This window comes from Cupressus sempervirens, chromosome 8 (assembly GCF_028749045.1).
Source record: "Cupressus sempervirens isolate cs-2001-9-10 chromosome 8, ASM2874904v1, whole genome shotgun sequence".
Taxonomy (NCBI): domain Eukaryota; kingdom Viridiplantae; phylum Streptophyta; class Pinopsida; order Cupressales; family Cupressaceae; genus Cupressus; species Cupressus sempervirens.
Genome location: NC_143125.1, coordinates 338,089,183 through 338,114,211, shown reverse-complemented (window position 1 = coordinate 338,114,211; position 25,029 = coordinate 338,089,183). Strand labels below are relative to the sequence as shown.

Here is a 25,029-nt window from a genome sequence, read left to right as displayed (position 1 = left end):
CAATCTCAACTCCCTCCAAAATATCCCAACCATAAGCCTTCAATGCTCTTACAAAGCCATAAATGCCTCTTACATCCTCACTCATGACTCTTACATCCTCAACCACCCTCATCAAGCCTTTGACCAACCCTTATCCTATCCTCTCACACCCATCCTCCTTGTGACAAGTGTCACCTCCCTATTGGTGCTAAACAAGCACAATCCATGTGCTCCCCTTTAGGTGCATCCTAGCCCTCCCTCACCATCTTGCCATCCTTGCATCTTAGCCCTCCATCCCTCAAGCCCTTGGCCTATAAATTGAACCCTCTCCCTTCACTAAAATCATCCACCTTCCATGCAAAGTTATAATGCTATTTTGAGAGCTCATAAACTACCAAAATACGATTATAATGGCAAAATCACTCCATGACTCCATTGTTGAAACCTTGTTTCACTCAACCCATCCATCCATTTGAAGTTTGAGCAATATTATTGAGCATACATCTACATCAAAGGACGCATCTACAACATCAAGGAGGCTTTTGGAGTGATCTTGCTCTTAGTTTGCACTCTCTTACACCTTCTTTTGTCTGATCTTATATGGGAATATAGTTTTATGTTTGTGAATGTTTTCCTTATTGCTAATGTTCTTTGCACACTAAATCTTGTTCTACACTTATCACATCTCAACTCAACAAGGTTTCACTAGGCCATCTCATGATCTCTTCTTTAAAAATCATCTTCATCAATCAAATGATATGGAACTCTACATTGTTAGTAAATGTCTCTCTAGTAGGTTTGACACTTTATCTTGACAATAGGTTTGACATCAATGACAACATAACAATTACTCCAATTGTAGTTTCCAACAGAAACCATTGAGAAAATAGCTTATTAAAACCTTAATCCAAGATTGAAAACCCTAAACACTAAATTTAAATCCCTACAATAAAAGAATGAAACACAATGCATTTTCCCAAGGAGTGAGAATTATTCCACAAAAAAAAAACTTCTGAAAGCCTTAATCCATAAAACTAGAAACAAAATTGTGAACCCTTCACAATAGTTTTTATAACCTAACACCAATAAAATAAAATGCGGTCGAAATGCAAATTAACAATCACATTGAAATCATCAAGCAAATAACTTATTAAACTATAAAACCCCAACATTGGAATTGAAATTAAAGATCCTTAACAATAAATTTGAAACCAAAATAGGCAAATAAAAGCCCAAAAACAAACAAATTAGTGCAAAATATGAAAACTTGCAAAACACAAATAACAAAAACTAGCAAGACTACTAATGTCATTGCCATACACAACCAATGGCACATAAATAGCTTGTTAAACTCTTTAACCCCAACATTTGTGAAACCCATATATATTTTGTATCAATCCGTAAAGAAGAAAGCTTGTTAAACCCTTAAACCCCATAATTTTTGCAATAAGAACCAAGAAAACTTGTAAAATGAGAATAAATAAACACATATATGCATATTAGGAGGTGAAATTTAAACATGGATGCTTGACAACCAAAAAAATCAAGTTTGCTTCTTTCTAAACATGCAAATGACACTATAACACAAAAGTACGATTCCCTTAAGGTTAATGGTGTTAATGCTTGGAAACCGTGTTCAGAAACATAAAACAAAAGATAATAATCATTTGGAACTGAAGACATGCATAAAAAAGTCGAGGATTGTGTTAGCAAAACAAGCAAATAAAAGAAAACAAGCATATTTAATTAAGCCCAATGATGAGGTGGCTTTAGTGAGGAGATATATCATCACCTCTATCAAAGATTAAATGGTAAACATGCTCCCATATCTACTCTCTCAGTTTTTTGTCATTGTTATCCACCTCCTTCACCTCAAAATACTGAGCATCTTGTAGAAAAATGATAGTTTGTCCTATAACCACACAATATTGAAGTGACACAACATGAAAAAACCCATAAATAACTAGTAAAATAATGACAACAAACACGAAAAACACCTACAAAGTTGAAGCAGAAGGTGGTCCACAAGCGAGCAGATAATGACGATATTCCATTTTACAAGGTTCTCTACTAAGCAAGTTTTAGCTCCTATCTAATGAAAGACTCTATAATGGATGAGAATGAAAGGAATGCTAGGCATCTCAATCCACACAAAAGAAGATGTAATTAATGGATTTGTGGTGATAGATGATGTCCCCTTTAGTGAAATTAAGTTGACTTGATGCGTTAACTAATAGATATAGATTTTCTCTTAAGATATCTCATTTTCATTGTCAACTTGATTAAAACAATATGAACAATTAAAAGTATAAAAAATTAATAATTAGTAAAAAATAATAGACAAATTTTCTATTAAATATAAATAATCAAAATGTATACTTCTAAAACCTTTTTATATGTATCACATCTTAAATGTTTGTATCAACAATAAGTTTTTATTAGACTTGTGTCATTAAAAAGCATTCATTAATTCCTATAGTCTACAAAATTGGCAAAATACATCCCAAATGATAGACAATTAAATGAAGGCGTGATAAATATATAAATAGTAGATTGTAAAAATATAATAAAATTAATTCTCTTTACTCCATGTTCTCATGCCACTGCTTAGCTTATTTTGGCTAGTAGTGGCTATTCAACTTTTATAGAAGAAATTTGTAGAGCTAAGTAGTAGCCTCATGCAACTACTTATTTTACTACTGATTTTTAAGCAACAATTTTTATTAATTTTAAAATAAAAAAAACTAAACTAATTATTTTGATAGTTGAAAAAAGAAGAAAATAATTTTATGAAAACACGTGACACTTTTTTTAATATTTTGCCTATTTTCAGCCCCTCACATTTTTCCCTAGCTTATTTCATTGACTACAAAATAACTACTCCACTTTAAAAGTAAAGGATTCTATATTGTCCTTTTTTAACAATTTTAATCTCTGATGACAACATAAAATTTGCTTAATTTTAAAAAACAGAAAAACCAATAAGCGGCATGAGAACATGGTTTTAGATGCTTAAATTCCACCAACTTTGGAGCGGGGGATTTAAAGTCTGTTGTGGTGGAGCAATGACTATTGTACTAATAATATAGGAGCCTAGTTACCAAATGGAGGCCACCACCCTTACGTGCTATTATTTTCCGCTTCAGGGTTTGGCACCCACACTGCGCCATGGCTAACTAAACGACTAGATTATTATATTTGATTTTTTAAAATTAAATAAAACAAGAGAGAAACGTGCTAAATGTAATTTTTTTATTAATTATAAAATGTCAATCGGTTCGGCTGGGTAGAAGCTGCCCCCACTGTACTAGACAACTCTGCAGCCGTACCCCTCTCCGTATGGAAAATTTAGAGCTCGCATGCCGTATAAATTCGGTTATTCGCAACTTGTTCTTGCTTTCAATAAAAAGTTCCCGCTGAATTACCTACTTTCTCCCCTCCATTCATTCTCAACGACCTCTCAGACCTCTCTCCCACAAATCCTTGGAAACCATTAAATGCCTATCAACACCATGTATTTAATCATAACCTACCCTGCTTTTACCACAAAAATGCACAGATTGTTCCAGCTTTCTCACTCTTCCTTCTCAAACACTACTGATCTCTCTGCAAGAAAATCTAAAATTCGCTTTGTAAATGGGAACAGAAGATGACTGCGAAATTACCAGGGGAGAGAAATGGGCGGAACGGGTGCTGAGGATAGTGGCGCTACCTTTGTGCATTGCAGCTGTGGTTTTGGTGATCAAGAGCAAGGAGCTTAACGAATATGGAGCCTTAAAGTACAACCACATTGCCGCTTTTAAGTAAGCCATAAACCTCTATATTCATTTTCGTCCCAAAATAATTATAATATTTACTCTCTTTCAGATATGTGGTTTAGAAATGTCTAGGGAGTTAGCTCAAATGTGGTCCAGTTGTTTGCATTCTAAATTGAATTCAGTGTTTCAGGTGGAGTTGGCCAAATATTATCCGGTTATTTGTGTTCAAAATCAAATTTTGGATAAACACTTGTATACATGCAGTATCTTTAATTTCTAGCTGTTAAATTTTTGTGTGGTTTAAAATTTATCTCTAACGGCGACTTTTGTTTTTCTCGCTTGTTTTCTTCCAAGTTATGCTTTTGACTGTGAGATCATGTTCGTTGCTTTGTTGAGAAAATGTTCGTTGCTTTGTTGAGAAATAAGTCTTTATTTTAAAGTATTCTTAGGTGGGTTCTGAGTAGCTGTTTAGTTTATTTTGGCTAGCAGTATGTGTCCAACTTTTTAAACAGTAATTGACCAATGAACATTGAATTTTGCTACATATTTTATAAACCTGCATTTTATATTGTGTTTTAAAATGAAAATAGTAATAAGTTTTGCATTTAAAATCTGGAGGATAAATTAAAACAAAAAAATTGTGAAGGCACATGGGATTTTTTCTTAATACGGAGTTGCTGCTTGATTTCAATTTTTAAATAGGAAAAGATCCCAATCCATGCTTTTTCCCAGTGTTACTGGGGTGCACGCATCTGAGGTAAAACCTTGGCGCACTGAGTGCACATATGTTGTGGGTGTGGGTATGTCACGCACCTTCACACCGCCACTGCCATCGCCGCCAATGCGATGTTGCACCGTTCGACACACATGGCCGGTGTGTGGGTGCATCTCAGGTGCGCATTGGGTGCTTCTAGGGAATGCGTAGGGTGCATCCAACAGCCATGTTGGAAAGCTAAATTTTTAAAGTTTTTGTATATTACCTTACCCATGAGGAGTCTAGTAGTTCTAGTGATGAGGACTTCGGTTTAGGGGATGATTAGAGAGCTCCCACCCTTACATTCTCATTCTCAACATTTTGTAGATTGTTCTCACTTTGCCATGGCCATGATACATTATTTCATTTCACTGTTTCATACTACTCTGATCATTGTAATTATGAGCTTCTTGATCTTTATGATATATCATATTTATAATTTGAACAATGAATTTTGAATCTTTCATCTTTGTCATTTGATACTTGTTAGTCAGTGGATGACTTACATGGTACTATGTATGATTTATATTTTTTATTTATCATTATCATTATGTTTAAAACTTTAATGTTATTAATGTTACAACTTACTATGAGTATGTTACTAAGTTCAATGGTCATTGGTTATGGAGTTTAAAATTGAAGTTTGAACTTATGTTTCATGAATCGCATTCAATTTTCTATATTCATCATTCTACTATATTTGGTATGTTATATTGAACTATCTTTTCATAATTAGCATTTCAAGTCATATATGTATACTTTGCAACCTCCCCCTCCCTCTGCACCTCGCTGTCCCCTTGTCATCCCCAAATTGAGGCCCTTTTTTTTCCACACCCAAAACTTGTCTTGACACAACATCCCCACCGCACCCCCGTGCCGGTGTAACAATGCTTTTTCCTTAATTTAAAATTTACATGAGAACATTCTTTAAGTACTCAAATTTAAGCAGAAGTTACATTTAAGCAATTATATAGGAACATTTAAGCAATTACATAGGAACATTAGGGGAAAAATGTTAATTTTAACTTAACCTCGATTCCCACAGTTTGAACACTATAAGCCTGATAAAAGTATATCATTCTAATTAAAGGGGCATTTTACTAACAACTAAAAGTTGTGTTCTTTGTTATATTTTAAAACATGATTAAAATTTAAGTATGTTTTTTCCAATTAAATTTCATTTTGCTTAAATTTGCCTACTTTTTTGGGGCAGCTTCAAATAGTTTAGAGGTAGCATCTCGCTAGCTGTAATTGTAGTTTAAGTAAAATGGAGGGTGTATTGACCCAGTTTCTAAAAATAGTGCTCATTATCAAGTGTTTGCCAATTGTCTTAAACATCAAGCAGTCCAATAGTTGATGTTAGTTTTTTGCTGGACAACTATTTGCTAGTTTTGTAGGGAGGAAATGTAAAGCTGCCATTGATTGTTGATCATTGGACCATTTGATGTTCAAATTCAACAAAGATTGCCAGATTACATAATTTCCAAACTTATTTTTGAAGAGTTAAGTTATATCCAATTGTACGTACACTGAGATATCTATTGCTTAGAGTTTCCGAATCATGAGGCTTTCAGTCTTTGACTAGTTGTTTGGCAAGTTTCACTTGTCCTGATGATTGTCTTATGAGATTAGGATTTCTTTTTAGTGGATTTTCTATTTGGGTAGCAACTTTTCTTAACAACAACTATATATGAGGTCTTAGGTACTTTGAGCATCATATTAATAAGTGATGTATCCACTTAGGAACTTATTCCTTTCAGGTCCATCTCCATTGGTTTATAAATCATAAATTCCAATTTTATGGTTTGAACTCCCTCCTTATTTGCCACGATTTTCAATAAGTATTATTAGTGTCATATTAGAAGGATGAGTCATATCATATTATACTTTTATCGTATGAATAAACAAAATAAAATGCAAGGTTATAACATGATCTTAAGACCTTGTAGATACTTTTAGTTATGAAGTCATTATACCTCATTAATTCCATGCTAAGGTAGGTGAATGCCATATGCTTATTTTGGATTGCAGGCTTTCCATAGTTATTGTAGATTTCATCTACACTAATTGACCTCAACCAGATTCACCACTTAACACTTTGGTAGGGTCATGTGTCTACAGACCTATTCGAAGGATGTACCTTACTTTAAAGTTCAAACTTTGTGGGTGAGACACATGTTTGCCTCAATTTGGGGATGGTGGGGGGCGTAGTATACATATATGACTGAAAATACTAATTATGAAATGATACTTCAATATAGCATACCAAATATAGTGGAATATAGAAAATTGAAATGTGATTCACAAACCATAAATTCAAACTTGAAACTTCATAACCATTACCAATGACAATTGAACTTAGTAAAATTTTAAATACTAAAACTTTTAAACATAATAATGAAAATGAAAAATGAAAAACATAATCCATACATAGTACTATGTACCATGTAAGTCAACCATTGACTATCAAATTATCAAATGACAAAGATGAAAGATTCAAAATTCATTGTTCAAATATGAATTAAAAAAGTTCCCATGCTTAAAAAAAGAGCAAAAAAGGTTTTTTTTTTCTAACTTTTAATGCAACACGTTGCCACACCCCTCATGCACCGTAGATGCACCTTGCTCGCACTTGGGACTCACCCGCATCTTCGTGCCCCACCCGAGTGCTCCAACCTATACGACCATGGTGCAGCAGTGTTTTGGCCATGGTTGGGGTACTCAGGTGCGCGAAGTACCTGCATTGAGGATGTTCACGCACTTGGTGCATGGGGTTTTTGACTCGGGTGCACGCACCTGGGGAAATTCAAAACCCAACATGATTTTTGAGCTGAAAAATCAATCAAAACTCAATATGATTTTTGTTGGAAAAATCAATCAAAACCCAACATGATTTTTGAGGTGAAAAAACAATCAAAACCCAACATGATTTTTGAGGTGAAAAATCAATCAAAACCCAACATTACAAAGCTTCGTTTTGTTTTTTAGGAAAAACGGTAAAACTCAACAGATAATTTTTGAGGAAAAAATTTCAAACCCACAAAGGAATCCCACATAACTTTGCAAATTACAGAATCAGAAATTTTTAAGGGAAAATTTATAAAAACCCATCAGAATTTTTTGTTTGTGGAAAAGAATTATGAAAACCCACTAGAATTTTTAAGGGAGGCAAAACACGAGACTTTGCATGGTAAAGCAGCACATTCAAACAACATGCAAGTACATGCAACCCTCAAAAAGTAGAAACCTAGAAAATTTGAAGAATGACTTAGAAGAGAGTTTGCAAAATCCAAAAAGAATATGTTGTTGGTTTCTGGATTGTTTGGCTTGAAAATTGAGGCACCCAGATTAATCTGACATCAACCCAATTGAGCTCTCGAAAAACCTATGTTACCCAGGGATGCATTTCCACCCCTAAACCCAAAGTTTTGGAAACAGGGACGGTCTTGGGGATGGGGGGACAATAGGGGATGTTCTTAGACGTCCTCGCCTAGCAAAGAAAATAGGAAACGTGTCCCGAAACTTTGGAAACGGTCAACGAGTTTCCTAACCACGTTGACCGTTTTGCGGAATGTTTTTCTATTTCCAAACGGCTCGGGGACTGCATAAAAAAGTTTCCTATTAATGATTTATTGAACTCAAAAAAATCATTAAAAAAATGATTTTTTAGTCATCTGTGGGCCCGAACTTGTGGAAGTCAATTTTTTTATAAAATGAATGATTAGAGGCAGCTGTCATAGTATCTTTGTTTTCATTTTGAGGCTCGGGTTGATAGTGATAGTGACTTTGATATGGATGATTAGGGGCAGCTGCCATAGTATCTTTGTTTTCATTTTGACTTTGATGTTTCGAACTTTGGAGTGTTTTGCCTTGACACTATATGATCATTGATAGTTGATACATCGATGGAATGATTATGATGGGGACACGACCCAAGCATGGAATGGACACAACAAGAAAGGGAAAATTTTATTAACTGTGAGAAAATGCTAATACATTCAGTACAAAGAAAATAGACTTCAAAACATGCCCTAAGGGCTTACAAGAGTATAAGTCTGGAGATAATTTCTCCTTCTAGTACCTCCTCTCAAACTCCACTTCGAACTGCCTTTTACAATGCCAGAAATGTTCTTAAATAGACCCCGGAGGGTTAAGGTTTAGGAATACATTCTAGAAAGCGCTAGTTGGCATCCACTGACTAAATAGAAGGCTCCAGAAGCTGCGTTAGAAGTCGACGCAAATCTAGAAGAATCCAGAAACGGTAATCGAACTTCCGGGAGGCATAACTTTTGAACCGTAGCTCCGATTGACGAACCGTTTACATTTCCGGAAAGCTCTCGAAGCGCTCTATAGCCCTATGGACCAGCTTCGCTCGTCCCCCATTTTTCGGCCTTGTTTGAGGTCATTTAATGCCCCTAACCAGACTTTGAAGCATTCTTAGGAGGTCTCCAGAAATCGAAAAATTGCGATAACTTTCAAACTGTGGGGCCTTTTGACTTGATTCTTTTTTTGGAATGCTCTAAATTACAATTACATTCATCTGGTCAATTTACACCTTCTAGTTCACCAAAATGATGGCTCAATTACATACTCCTATTTTTTTGGCATTTACACGTATCCCAAGGTGTTCAAATACTCTATCCTAGAACACTGATAGTGGAACTGTGAGAGTTGGAACCTTTATTTGACCCAAATGGGTATCCAAAAATGAAAACACATGAAACAGAAACTAAGTCTAAGTACATTTTTTTGGTTGACACAGGATTGCCCTTATACCTCTGGATGCTCCTGCATCAGATTATATATCAATATGATCATTGATAGACTATAGTTGATACTTTAAAAGTTTAAAGTTTGAGTCTTTATCTTTTCAATGTTTCCATTTTATTGAGAATTGATGTTTTTCATTCTCTTATTTGATTCATTTCATTATGTACTAATGGTATTTTAAGTACTTAGATGATGATTGAAAATGATGCTATTTAGAATTTTCTATGATGATTCAATTAGATGCTGATTGCTATGCTCTATGATCATTGATGAATCATTATTTGATGAATGGAATTGATAATTTCAAACTATGTTGCTGTGATGAATGTAGAATTGATGAATATATATATATATATATATATATATATATATATATATATAGCCGTCCCTTGCTGTTTCCTAGTTTGGCAAAAAAAAAAAACCGTCCTAGAAACTCGTTTCCCTGTCCCCCCATCCCCTTGTCCCGGAAACTTGGGGTAACATAGCGAAAAACCCACCAAGAATTTAGAATTAGAATATTTTTCTATACTCGAAAATTAGGGTTTTGAACAAAAATGGCCCTGCTGCAAGAAAACCACAAAAATGGCATAAATGTGCAGAAAAAACATATGAATCTAGACAGAAATGGGTTGTAGAACCGAACCAAAAGTTAGCAGATTTAGATCTCTTAGAACGGAAACCCTAGTCGGATTTTAGAGAGAGTTGGAAGCAAATATACATGTAAGTAATTTTGAAAATAAAAAGTAGAGAATGTCAATAGGAAATTATAATTATTTTCGAAAAAATTTAGAGTATTGGCTCTGATGCCATATTACGAAGTAATTGGAAAATATTTTCTTATTATTAATAGTGATCAAGAGATCAATTTATACAAGAGATTGAATGGTGTTTCCTTTAGAAACAATCGTAAATAATAGAAACATTCTATTCTAGAAACAAAAAACTGAATATTAGAAACATTCTAATATTTACAAAAGATTACAATAGATCACCATTAGATACTAAACAGAGATAATAGAAACTATCTATTATCGTAATATTTGTGATCGTGAATGTATTTTTTTCCCTCACAATGCATCTAGAATAGAGGATGAGTTGTACCATTTGCAGTTTGCTCCTTAGGAAGATTTGTTTAAGGGATTATTGTTCTTTTACGCAACCCTTATACAAACTATTTTTGCTTAGAAACTCAAGAGTCCATTCTTGGTGCTTCTTGCATGGGTTGCAATTAGATATAGTTTTCTTATATCATGTTTTTTTGGGTGTGAGGAATAATGGATCTCTGAAGGGATTTGAGTCTTTAATTAGACCCATGTAGATGCTTCCCTAGGTTAAGACTTGAATATTACATTCTATGTTATGGAGACTTTATATGTTTACCAACAATTAGGGGTCTGAGGTGCATCATGTCAATTGCATGAAGAGTTGAATTTCTGAATGGGAAGGGTTAGATTCTTATGAATGTCATCCTACATATTACTAATTGTTGGTGCACTCACTAATGAATATACTAAGGGGTGTGGGGGTAATCAATATATTGCTAATAACTTCAAAAAAAACTTGTTCAAGCCCACCTCACATGGGTTTGCTGAAATATGAAATTACAACTTAATTGGTTAAGATTAATCAAAAAGAATTAGAACGCAAGCAACATCACATAACACCCATTTATCTTGTGGAAACTCGACTAGGGTGAGAACCACAGTGTGTGAGGCGATCCTTACAAAGCTTGTGCTCTCTTGAAGTGTGCCCGGTCAAGAGTTTATCTCTGTTAAAAGATTACAAGGACATTGTCAAGTGTCACCTCGTTAAGGGATTTTGGATAGACTTGTGAGAGTCTTGCCCGATTAGGAGTAGCCTAGTTAAAGGACTTGGGAACACAAAATAATGTGTCACCTTGTTAGGGGATTCGATACAAAGAACTTGTTAAAGTTCACCCTCAACGGGATTTACTGTTGTAGTGGTTAGAAAACAACAAAGAGGTTGATCTAAGTAAGATAGCTACTCCACTTAGTTTGATATAGATCACCTTGATGCTTCTTGGACTTGTCTACAACTTGCTCTGTTCTCTCTCGGCTCTGCAACTCAAACACGATTGCTAATGTGCTCGACTTTGCTAGCTACAACACACTTTACATTGGCTGTTGTCAACACACTTCACCTTCACACTCCGCCCTTCTCTCTTTCTCTTCTTTTCTTCGAGATTACATAGCTCAACTCTCTAGCGGTATGCTTGTCAATTTGTAATCTAACCTTGTTCCTTGAAATAACATTCATTTATATGATCCTTGATCACTTGGCTACAATCCATTCTTCGAGAATTCAAAATTTGAATTCACCACCTATGCTTAGCATCTACTCATGTCACTGTCGTGCACTGAACTTGTCAGATGTACCTTGTACGAGTAGAAGTCACAGATGTTCTATGACTTCGATAGCTTGATCGTTTGGAAAGAATTCAAATTTAAATTATTTCGTCTCCCATTGATGTGATAGTTACTTCATTAAATGAAATGTCAGTGCGGTCCACTTGCTACGTGACATGCCAGTCATGTGTATCTTGTTTCTGTACTTCATCCTGCTTCCTTGGCTCAAATGTGTCTTCGTGACCACCAGTCACTTCATCCTTTGTGCTTCCTTGACTTCTTGCAACTTGTTCTTATGTACTTAGTCCAATTTGTCTAAGTGTGAATGTTCTAATGGCTTCCTTCACTTGTCATAACCTTTTATTGTCTCTAGTCACCTGTGGACGAGAGATGCACTCATTGTGCACACACGCTTCATCACCGGTCACAACCTTGTACCGGTTGATACTAATGTCTTAGCTTTTGACATCAATAACAACCAACTCATAGCTGGTTGCAACGGTGAGCTACACCAGTCTTGTTCCTTAGTCTTTTTTACAGTCATGCTAGCACTAACTATGCTATAAGAAGGCTTTGTTATGGTGAACCTCCTCCCCTTAGCTTAGTTTGCTTGTGAAAGGTTTCCCTTTTCCCTTTTATCCAAATGTCAATAGTGCCAACTTCTAAAAATCCCTTAGGTTGTTTTACAAGGCACAATCCGTCACTCTTGTAAAACTTTCCAATGGTCCTTACTTAGGCATGAGTTGAGTGTCTTAGGGCTTGTTTGATTACAAGCATAGTAATAGAAAATTAGAATGGAAAATGGGAATGGGAATGGGGAATGAGAATGCAAAATAGCAATCCCAATCTTGTTTGGTTCCCCTAAAATCTAATTGGGAAAGTTGAAAGAGCTACCATTGAAGAAAGGAAGTTGAAAGAGCTGCAACAAAAATAGGGCATTGAGTTCCCCGTCTCAGACTTCCACACTAGCGATTATTAGCAATGGATGTTGAGTTCGAATCTGAGTAAGGCAAAGGTGAGGTAGATAATGTGGCTGGGCACTAAGGTAAAAATTGTGGTGCTTTTTGTTGATTGTGGTGAAGTAGTGAGCGACGCTGATTGCAATGTAATTGGGTTCGAACCATTTGGGGTTTTCATCTATCAGGTTGGCCTTTACAGCAACTGCTTGCCAGATTTTTTACCATGATTTTGATCAGGTTGGCCTTTACAACAACTAAGGCGTAGTGTTTCCAGTATTTATGTGGCATTTGATACATAACGTGTTCAAATCTCTTATGTGCTTATAATGCTTCAGAGGGCTCTATTAGGAGGAATGTGGTCGTGAGTTTGAATAGGGGAGTGTTTTGGATCTCTTTCACAATGCATGTCTGTCACTGTCTCATTCAAGGTCGAAGAGAGTGATTTGTGTGTGAAACCCTTCTCATTCCTATTCTCCATTCCAATAATAGGTATTTTTGGGAATGGACCTATGCTCATTTTGGGGCTAAAATGGGAATATGTATTCCTATTCCTAATCACCATTCCACACACCAAACGAAGAATGCAACTAGATATTCTAATTTTCATGACTATTCTGGTTGTATTCTAGCAACCAAATGGGCCCTTAGGGTTAAATATTTACCAAGTTTGAAGAATTTGATTTGGTTGGGAAGTAAATAAACAAAATTGGAAATCAAAAGTTTGGAAAATTTTCATAGCAATTGAAATAACCAAGCTAAATTAGATGAATGTGTTTGGTTTGAATGTCCGAGAGCTACTTAATTTGAACCAGAGTTGATCGTTGTAATGCTTCCCTTTTTTGTCACCCATTCATGCTTGCAAGATATCTCAATCACCTTTCCTTAACGATATATTGGAATTTTAATCAAGTGCATTTGACAGTGATAGGATAACAAGATTCACTGTCTTAATCTAACAATCTCCACCTTTAGCACTGATGGGAAAACTCTAGAAAAAAAAGAAATATGAAAACGATCGACACGTCTACTGAGTAGATGAATGTTCTTTTTGTTTCAGCCTAAACTTTTCTCCTTTTTTGCCTTATAATGGCAAAGGGTCCAACCACTTATGAAATAAATATATTTTACAAGAAAAATCTTTTTGTACTTATTCCTCAAAATTGGAAGTTCAATCTTCCATTCTGCAATAGTTGCCTCCATGTGAGCACATAAGCTATTACACTGCACTGCCTTTTCGAATGAGATGGTCCAATTAGGACCAGGGGATTCTTGCACAAAGCTTTCGGCATGAAAGATCATGTTGGCAACATGCTCCATTCTAACTTCAACCATGTCCTTGACAAGTCAAAAAGGCATGACCAAGTCTTCTCTTTGCCTCTGCTAAGACAAGTACTTTGCCTGCTTGTCATCTCTAGCATGTTATATGACTGTTCAAGCTCATTGGGCTCAGACTCAATCTTTTCACATTGACCTTGAAGTTGTCCATTGCAACAGGCCACCAAAGATAGTACCAGTAGATGGTTGTAATTCTCTCTAGGCAAGTTTTTGTCTGATCGATAATCAAGGATAAGTGTTGTACAACAAAATTGCACTTCCTTTCAAGCCTATTCTCCACCAGCAAGAAATCGACATTGAGTTTTAACAAATTCTTCTAAACTTCTACAATCAAATCACTAGGTAGCATATCGGACATGTTAGATACAACAATTCTTCTTTCAACCAGATGATTAATCAACAATTTCAACACACAATTTTTGTTGGTTGAGTACTTAGCCCATAGACCACTGACTCTATCAAACTCTCTATTATCCATTATGCTCATGATGACATTAGGATCAAATATATCAGATCCCATCGATGAAACACCAAGCTTCTCCACCTCTTCTTCTTCTTTAGACACCGAAGTAGTTTCTTCCTCCTTTTCACTGAACTTCATTATCTGGGATTCAGACAATGATTCACTGATGACAATCTTTAGATTCCTTAGTTTTGGAGAGGAACCACCAAGGCGTGTTACCATTACAAAACAAGTAACCAGAGGACTAGTTCCGAGCTTCCCCTTAACAGATAGAAAGTATGCCTTGTAGGCATTAGATTTATTCTCTAGTCCTTCTAGATGTTTGTATATCTGCTTATTGATTGGAATATTGGTTCTCCACACAAAACATTCTTTCCTAGGCAAAGAACCCACGGAATAGAATACCAAACACATAATCAACGAGCCAACTTTGAAATCATAACAATCTTCTTTTGATATTATTGCATTTAATGAGTTGTCTAACAACATCTTACATACATCCATTTCCACATCCTTATTTATCATCTTACATGCCATATAAATTGCTACAGCTGAAGTAGAACCTTCAAAGTTATGGAATTAAACTCTGTAAGACATCATGTAAGCAACATACCTTATAATTGGATCCTTGATAGAGTCAATTGTGAATGCACGTAGATTCCTTCCAATTCCTATTAGGGCCTTCACCTCTTTGTAGCTCATAGACATGTTTGCAGGCACATTTCCTTTGCTGCATAACCCTGTGAATTCTCTGATCACATCATCCTTTCTATGGTGCAAGTTCTGTCCAATAACAAAGTCTCTTTCTGAAACCTCTTCAAAAGAAACAAAATGAATTTCGTGTCGTCACATCATGGGAACTCGCCCGAAATGTTAAGCCCTAAGATCTTCACTTTCTTTATCCCTTCCTCTGGAAAACCCAACTCCAAATATTTTCTCTGTTCTTGATCAAAATCATCCAGACAAATATTTTTCTTTCCTTTCTTTGCTCTCGCAGACTTAGGAGCCATAATAACTTGATAAAAATCTATCTGTTAAGTGCTATGCAATGAATTTAAGAACACAACACCAAGCTACAGTGCAAAAAGATTTGAAAAGACCTTTTAAAACAATAACTGCTCATGATTACACAAACCCATTTAAGCTGATTATCTTTGACATAATCTCCACAATTGTCGTAACAATGTTTTGTCATCATTTAATGTTTTAACATTTTCCTGCCGGTAGTAAAACTTGTTTGCAACCAACTTTGAGCAGGGGAGTTCTAAGAATTTGAAATGATTTATGCACCCCCTGAGCCAAAGCACTGACCTCAGTTGTTGATTGAGTAGTGCTAGGGTCTGACACTATCAATATCTCTTCAGATTTCACTTTCTTGCTCTATTCCTTCTTTGTCTATGATTCATTGATTTCAACATTTTTTAAATCCTTTGCGATGTTAGCTGAAACATTCTCAGATTTGCAAAGTTTGGCATAGTATCCGGTTTAGCCACATTTGAAGCATTTTACATTTTTCTTTAGCAATGAATACCTTGATCTGCGTTGACTGACCTTATACCCAAATTTATTGCATACATAATAAGTTTAATGAAAGATATTAACCAGTACCTTATGACCATAATTTTTCCACTTCTGACAGCAACCATTGTCAGTAAAACAATTCTGAGTATTAGGTTGTCTTACTAGAGATTTTTTGAATGACGTGTCTTGTTTTTGAATCTTGCTTGATGCTTCACCATCTGCATTATTGTCGGTCACCTCCTCTTTTCCCTTTTTACTCTGATTTGAGGATTCACCGATATGTTCCAAGCACACTTTTCCATTGTCATTCTTTTGTCATAAGAGTAATTGATGCAAGATAGCACAATTCTCACATACTCTTGACTTCAGTTTTTCCATTTCATTTTCTAGTCTTTCATTTTGTTCAAAAACCTTTCTGATCATTTCCTTGAAATCATCTTCAATTTGTTTCCATTCCTCCGTAGTCACATCCAAATCAGATTAAGCTGACCAGTCATCAATTAGGTTGCCCTTTATCTCAATAGATTTCTCTCTCTCTCTCTGTCTTTTTTTTACAATTTATTGTTTTTAATCTCCTTTGAAATACTGAGTTCCAGTTCTAGATCTACAACAGTGTCATCTGGATCTTCAGTTTTCGTAGTTCTTTCTCTCACTCTGTAATTCTCTCTTTAGACTCCTTCAGATCTTGACTCACTTATGTCCTATCTTGATTTTCCTGATCTGATCTCTGAGTTTCATAATACATTCGTCAGCGTCTCTCAGATTTTCCTTGAGTTCCTCATTTTGTGATTCAGTACTCTCTTTGTCGCTTATCTTATCTTTGCCATTGGTTCCCAAAACCACAGATTGGAATCCTATTAACCTTGTCAATTCAATGTTGGAATATCCAGTTGGTTTTGGCCAACTTTGACAAACTTGATCAGGATGATCTTTGTCTTCTGCACTTTTGGCTCTGCAAGACCAAGGTGGGTGCACCTATTCCTAAGCCAATTTTCCAGGCCTCAGGCTTTTCATAGCAGATTGTTTGATTTCGGATGCAATCAAGTTTCCTCCAAATGGCAAGGGTATGGAGAGCCTTTAATCGGCACCACTTTTAAATGAGTATGGGAAGGTACTGCAAATATATTTACTTCAAAACTTTTATTGACAACTTCAAAATATAAATGCTTTTGGATAAACTTACTTCAAGTATCAATGTTATGAAATTAGAATGCCTATATGGAGTTATGCAAAATGGATAACAATTTTCCGGTGAACTCTGAGATTAGTGCCTTCCTTACTTGGGCATAACAGTCTATCACAATGCAGATTATTAAATACAGCTTTGTGAGACAAAAGATTTATTCCAATATCATCAATTTTTCAAAATTGTAGAATGCAAAAAATCTAAGTTACTGATTCGAGTTCTCTTCCAAGTTAGAAGTTCAAGAACCGCTTTGCAATTTTGTCAAAATTTTGGAAAGGGGTTTGGGTTTGTTGGTATAAAAACATGTAAAAGTTATATATATGCATATGTATGAAGCATGAGTTAAAATTAGAATGTAGCATAGTAGCATAAACACATTTAAACATAAAAAACACCATAAACTTGTAATAATAGTGATCATACCATCATATAGTTCAAGTAACAAGTTCAACATCTAGGATTCAAAACTTTAAAAATAAATCGTAGCATCAAGTTCAAGTATCATTGTTTCACGTTCATTGTTCAACTAATGGAATAAAAATCTTTTAATATTCTAAGTTTTTCAATCTTCATCTTCTTTACCTTCTTCTTCTTCTTTCATGTTCATCTTCTTCATCTTCTCCTTCTTCTCTGGCATTAGTTGACCCAGGAGTAGAGCTAAGGCCAATGGGATCAGCAACAACAACAATGGTGTTAAACTTTGCAACCAAAAGCATTTTATAACCACCTTTAAGGGTTGTGAACGCCAAATAGTTAATTAAATTTTTCAAAAACCCACTTTTTTGCCATCTGCGAGGCCTATAATTCATGTGGTTTTAACTTGGTTCACTATTTTTTGGCATGGTCTTGCCCGAGTTTGAATTGGGTTCGAAGTAGTTTGAACTAGCAGGGAAAAAATCGAATCTTGCCCAGACCACCCTGCGAACCAGACTTGAACCACGGACCAGTTTCAACTTGGGCCGGTTTGGGGGTTGCAAGGGCAAACTCTGGTAACTTAGCAAAAATTTAAATCATATATGCTATTCGATGTTAATATAAAAGGGGTTTTAACTTCTTTGAAGAGAAGACCAATTGGATAAGGATGAAGAAAACCATAATATCTCTCTCAGATTCCTTGATATTCAAAAAGTGATTGCTATGAAATAATTTTATCGTACAAACTAAATTAGAAAAATTTCACTAGTTCTCTTTTGATGACCACAAAGGACTAGTTCTGCTTGAGGGCAATCTCTATGCTTCCTGGGAATGAAGGCAAGATACTTTGTTGTTCATGAAGAAATAATTGCATTAGTCACATTGTAGAATATAACTCTTTTCCTTTTCAAATATGAATCACTCCAAAAAGTGTCAATAATGCTATCGTTTTTTCCTCCTCTTGTTTGTTTTCGGCACCCTACATTTATATTTGAACAGGGAGTCGCGCCCCTTCAAAACAAATAACTAATCGCTAGAGGTGTAATTACATAGTGAAGACTTTAAACTTAAACAAATAACTAATCACTACAGGTGTAATTACATAGTGAAGACTTTAAACTTAATTTTAATTTAACTTGCTAGCGACTCCATAATTGTCGTGTTCATTCATTGATCAATTATTTACATTCAAATGGTGACAGCATGAATTAGAAATATCAATCGATCTTCTCAAAGATAATGGTCGAATTATGGGACATGAGCTTTATCTCATTCCATCATCAGGTATATTTCTTTGATGTTCACAACACTTCTTGTTGCTTGTGTGATCTGCTGGGTGAAAGCAGGACATGGAGCCTTCATTATCGTGCATAGAGAAAATGGCTAAATGCAACATCCAACTGAAACATGCCTTCAAAACTTTCTTTGTTTTTTAACCATAATTATTGTATAAAAGCGCTTCAAAGAAGTATATCACATAGTCTCAAGTGCAGATGATAATAAATGTTTGCAATTTACTCCTTTTCCCATCCCCACAATTTGCAATAATTTCTAATCATTGCCTCCTTCATTTCCATCACATCCGGAGTTCTCCATGAACATAATGTTCCTTATATATTTTAGTTTCCTCGAGTGCACTGACCTCACCTGTGGACACTAGATAACACACATTGCGCTTTCTAGTTTCTCAATGATTATAAGAATCCATCTTGATGCATTCGCGATCCCTATCTTGCAAATTTCTGAGTATAGTCAGAGTGCTTTCACACTCGTAAGATCGATTCTATGGTTTATGAACACAAAGACAGTTGACCATTCAAAATATGTGAAAACAAAAGGATTTTGGTGTTAGTGATAATGTTGTATTTATTACATGATCCCCTACAAGTTTCAACATTTTTTCTTGTTGCAATCCGTTCACCTCTCTTGGCGCTGCTAAAAACTAAAAGAAAGGAGATTCAATCTCACCAACCCTCCATTCAAATACTTCTTTTGTACGCTGGTATTCCTTCAGTACACGATTCCTTGTGAATGTACTATGTAGTAAAAATTGAAGAAAAGAGGGGCATTTGAGCCTCAATACTGATTGATCATCATCGGGAATGACCTTTAGCTTTTCCTAAGACCTATCAATTGCTTCTAATATCTTCGTAGGATGCAAATCTGATCGTTTCCTTGGATTAATTTTGAAGGTTTCCTTGGGCATTCCAAATGAGCCTATACCGATTTATCGGCACAAGGTATTATTCATCATTATTGAGAGCAATCTCTGTTCCTAACTGCTGTAAATCTAACTCTAGTTTCTGCAGTTCTTCCTCAAAAACATCTGTGACCTGCTCCCTGCATCATCATAGCCTTTTTTAACACCTGATTTACTCTGTTTTTAAAAGACTCCATCACTGTTCGGCCAGGTTCTACGTCTAATTGCTTATCCTGAGCAGTCTTAATGAGTTATTTGACGTCATTCCTTGCTTATAGTTTTTTTTCATTGATAACTTCCATGGTAGTAGCATCATCAATTGTGTCTCCTATACCAATACTGAAACCCTGTTGTAACAGCCAGTAGTTTACAAGCTATTGTGTGTGACTTAAAAACTTACAAACAACATCTGGCCCATTTTCCTCCCAACTTGCATGAATTAGATTTTCTGAGGAAACCCCAAGGGTTTTCTTGCAAAGAATATCAGAAATAACCTCCCCTTTCTCAATGCGTGCATGTGTGTTACCTGATGTAATAAATCCTATTTAGATTCAGAATGCTATGCAAAATACCTTATTAGATTAATATACTTTAGAATAATCAGATTGAAGACTTGTTTTCCAGTCCAACGAGGACCACTACATATCACCCTAATATACCCATGCTAAAGATCAATCTATAAAATATAACATCGCTAATTGGAAAAAATGAGAAAAGATACCTAATGGGAGACCCTAATTTGCAAAACTTACGGCTCCATCTAACGTAGGCAAAAGATGATAACTAGGGCCAAAGGCTCACCCAACTATCCAAACCACCCTGCAAGAGTTAACACAATGGAAGCAAACACAAGGAACAACAACCAAAGGAGGAAGAAGAGTGAAATATTTTTATTGATTCATTAAAATATTTTCATACATGCCTAGCTATAAGGCCTTCTGGGTTACGGCCAATTACAAATACATTCACATTCAAAAGATCCAACTACAAATTCGCACTTTTAGTTCTGCTCTACCATCTGCTCCCCAAAAACTTGCCTAACGCTACGCTTAAACACTCTATATATATTTGCCAAAACAGCTTACAGATTATTCTAGAACATTACATAAGAGAAGGGCCAACCCAACAACGGTCTGGACACATCCCAAGAAAAGATCTTAACATAAATGTCGCGATCGAAAATAAATCCTGCAAGTCGGCTCGCAAAAATCATGTCCAAATGCTGACACTTGACATACATTGGGTAACTCGGCACATGAAGGAACACTTGGCATACACTGGGTAATTCAGCACACGAAGAGTCACTCGGCATACATTGGGTAACTCGGCACATGAAGGAATTGCTACAGTAACTTGGCACATGAAGGATTGCTAGGCACTTGAAGGAACTGCTAGGCACATAAAGGAACTGCTAGGCACATGAAGGATTTGCTAGGCACTAACTTGTAAAATGAACAAAAATGAGTACGATAACAAGGCAATCCAAGATGCTCTTGCATCAAATAACCAGGGTTGAAAGAAATGATTCTCCTGAATCATTGAGATATCACAACCTGAGCTGAGTCCAACTCAAATTGAGAAATCCATGAAGCATCTTCAATAGGTCTGTTCTTCCACTTCACCAAATATTCATAGTAATCTTTTCCTCTTGTGCTCTTGCCAACTTTTTGATCCAATATCTGTTCAACTTCTTCAATCTGCTTCTTAGGATAATTATTTGATACGACAACTTCATCCTCTAACTCATGATACTTATACAAATCATCAATATTGAATATAGGAGATATATCCATGTCATCAGGTAACTCAATTTCATAAGCATTACCATTGTCAAACTTCTTCAAGATCTTACAAGGTCCAAATTTTTTCATCTTCAGCTTACTGTATGTTCCAATTGAGAATCTTCCTTTCTTCAAATGAACCATCACCTCATCACCAACTTGAAAATCATGGTGTCTTCTAGACTGATCAACATTCTCCTTATACTTCTGATTACTTTGTTCTGACCTCAACTTCACTTATGCAAAGACTCCATAAAATCAACAAATTTTTCTCCTGCAGCGCTTCTCTTTTCTTCACCAGCAACATCTTTCAAATCTGATACCCCTCAAGGATGCATTCCAGTAACAATCTCAAAAGGTGTCTTCCCTGTACTCCTATTCATAGAATTATTATATGCAAATTCAGCGTGTGCCAATACCATCTCTCAATTACTTGGCTTATTCCCAACTAAACATCTTAGCAAATTACCCAAGCTTCTATTCACAACCTCTGTTTGTCCATTTGTCTGTGGATGGAATGTAGAACTAAACTTCAGCTCAGTACCCATCTTCTTCCACAAAGTCTTCCAAAAATAACCAACAAACTTACTATCTCTATCAGAAGTAATGCTTCTTGGTAATCCATGCAATCTCATAATCTCTTTAAAGAAAAGTTCAACAACATGCTCAACATTTGATGTCTTCTTACATGGTATGAAATGGGCCATCTCAGAAAATTTGTCCACTACAACAAATATGGAATTATACCCTTTCATTGTCTTAGGCAATCTAAGAACAAAATCCATACTGATGTCAATCCAACGTTTCTCAGGAATAGTAATAGGTGTATATAAACTAGTATTTTGACTTACTCCCTTTGCAACTTGACAAACTTCACAACTCTTTACAAATTTCTGAACATCCTTATACATTTGTGGCCAATAATACTTCTCTTTCAACAAACTCAATGTCTTATCAATTCCAAAATGTCCAGCTAATCTACCATTATGTTTTTCCTTAATCAGATTCAACCTCATAGAACTTCTAGGAATACACAACTGAATGCCTTTGAACAACATACCTTCTTGAATGAAATATTCATCATACCTACTTATGTGATCTGTCAGATTTGGTGCTCTGCACTCTTTCTACGCCTCAAAAAAATTAGGATCAACATCATACAACTCTTTCATTTCATCAAAACCAAGAACTTCAACCTTCATTTCGGTCAATAGAGAACGTCTTCTACTCAATGCATTAGCAACTCTGTTAGTAACTCCACTCTTGTGCTTAATAACAAATGTGAAACTCTGCAAGTACTCAACCCACTTCATATGTCTTTGATTCAGTTTATGTTGACTCCCCAAGTATTGTAAAGCTTTATGATCATTATGCAGTACAAACTGTTTAGGAATCAAATAATGTCTCCACTTCTTCAATGCTTGGACAATAGCATAAAATTCTTGATCATACACAATTTTTTTTTTAGCATCATTTAACTTTTCACTAAAGAAAGCAACGGGTTTACCTTCTTGACTTAATGCAGCTCCTATTGCATTACCACTTGCATCACATTCAACTTAAAATATTTTGTTGAAATCAGGTAAAGCCAATATAGGTAATACAACAACCTTTTGTTTCAAAGTCTCAAAACTCTTATTAGCGCCATGTGTCCACTTGAATTCCTTTTTATCTCCCCTCATTGTCTAAGTCATAGCATTACAAACAACACTAAAATTCTTTATAAACTTTTTGTAAAAACTAGCCAAACCATGAAATGATCTTACCTCACCCACATTCTCAGGTGTAGGCCATTCGAAAATTGCTTTAACCTTCTCAGGATCCATCTTCAATCCATCAGCTGAAATTACAAATCCCAAATACACAATCTCCTTTTGCATAAAAGAACACTTTTTCAGATTAATCAGCAACTTTTCCTCTTTCAACCTTTGCAATACTTGTCTAATATGCTCAAGATGTTCTTCCTTAGTCTTACTGAATGTCAAAATATCATCCAAATAAACAATCACAAACTTAGCCAAAAACCTTTTCAGAACTTCATTCATCAACCTCATGAAAGTACTAAGTGCATTAGTCGAACCAAAAGGCATTACCAACCATTCATACAAACCATCTTTTTTCTTGAAAGCAGTGTTCCATTCATCACCTTCTTTGATTCTGCTATGATGATAGCCACTCTTCAAATCAATCTTGGTAAAACACTTTGCTCCACTCAAACAATCCATTATGTCATCCATTCTCGGCATAGGAAACCTATATTTCGCTGTTCTCTTGTTAATGGCTCTGGAATCAATACACATTTTCCATTCTCCATTCTTTTTAGGCACTAATACAATAGGTACAACACATGGACTCAAGCTTTCTCTGATCAAACCTTTCTGCAACAACTCATGCACTTGTCTGTTAATTTCTTCATTCTCTGTAGGTGTCAATCTATATGGTGCTTTGTTTGGCAAACTAGCTCCAAGAATCAGATCCATACAATGACTTATACTTCTTACTGGAGGTAAACCATCAGAAATATCATCAGCAATAATGTCTTTATACTCATTCAACAATTCTGTAATTTCTACTGGTACTCGGCTATCATTATCTTGTCACTTGGTCATTACTAGCTTCTGCTGCTCGGTCATTACTACCAACACTCGGTCCTCTAGGAACTATGGCAAAACAGACTTGATTCTTTTTCATTTCCTTTTCAAATTGTTTCCCATTAACCATGCAAATTTTTATAGTAGTACAATTAACCTCATCTGGATTTTCAATTAAAGGCAACAATATTTATTTCTTCCCATTTACCCAAAGGGTATATTGATTCAATCTTCCATCATGTACAACATATCTATCATATTGCCAAGGTCTACCCAACAAAATATGACAACAATCCATGGGCATAATATCACACAAAACTTCATCAAAGTAATGTCCAATTTTGAACTTCACAAGGCATTGCTCACTTACCAATATCGTATGCTCATTTTTGATCCATGAAATGTGATAAGGTTTGGGATGTTTCAGCCTCTGCAATTGCAACTTGGTAACCAACTCTTTTGATGCTAGATTTGTAGAACTTCCATTGTCAATGATCATTTTGCAGCATTTTCCAGCCATCTTACATCTTGTCTTGAAAAGACTTATCCTTAAAATAGATTCCTCATGACTTCCCTTATTACATAAGGTTCTTCTCACCATCATATTTTCTCCAACCTCAGGTCCACTTAGTGAACCCTCATCATCTCCTTGAATCACAACATTTTTGTTACCTTGCCTTCTTTTAGAGGATCAACATTCAAAAGATCTATGTCCCTCTTTACCACATCTGAAACAATTACCATGAAATCCACCTCTAGAATAGGAATTACCTGTTCCTCAGTAAGAATTAGTGCCTCCTCGGTAAGAATTACCACTTTTCTATTTGGTCTTGCCTTTGTCATCATTCTTCCATTCAGATTTGCCTTTATCCTGCATAGAACTGTCAGATCTGCCATTTTTTCCATAAGATCTACCTCTGCCTCTTTGGAATCTACCACGTCTACGTCTTTG

The 25,029-nt window shown here is 35.6% G+C and overlaps 1 protein-coding gene across 5 annotated transcripts in view; it reads left to right on the top strand.

The window, feature by feature from the left end:
- LOC149542726 (CASP-like protein 2A3) overlaps positions 1 to 25,029 on the top strand; it is a 212,832-nt gene that overhangs the window by 125,018 nt on the left and 62,785 nt on the right. Inside the window, exon 1 of one of the 5 annotated variants that reach the window (XM_089797602.1) lies at positions 3,252 to 3,782. The exons of the other annotated variants lie outside the window; for them this stretch is intronic. Within the exon in view, the coding sequence (XP_089653728.1) occupies positions 3,616 to 3,782 (167 nt within the window). The 5' untranslated portion in view covers positions 3,252 to 3,615. Of the gene's footprint in view, positions 1 to 3,251; positions 3,783 to 25,029 lie in introns of those variants that run through there. 5 annotated transcript variants of the gene reach the window in all.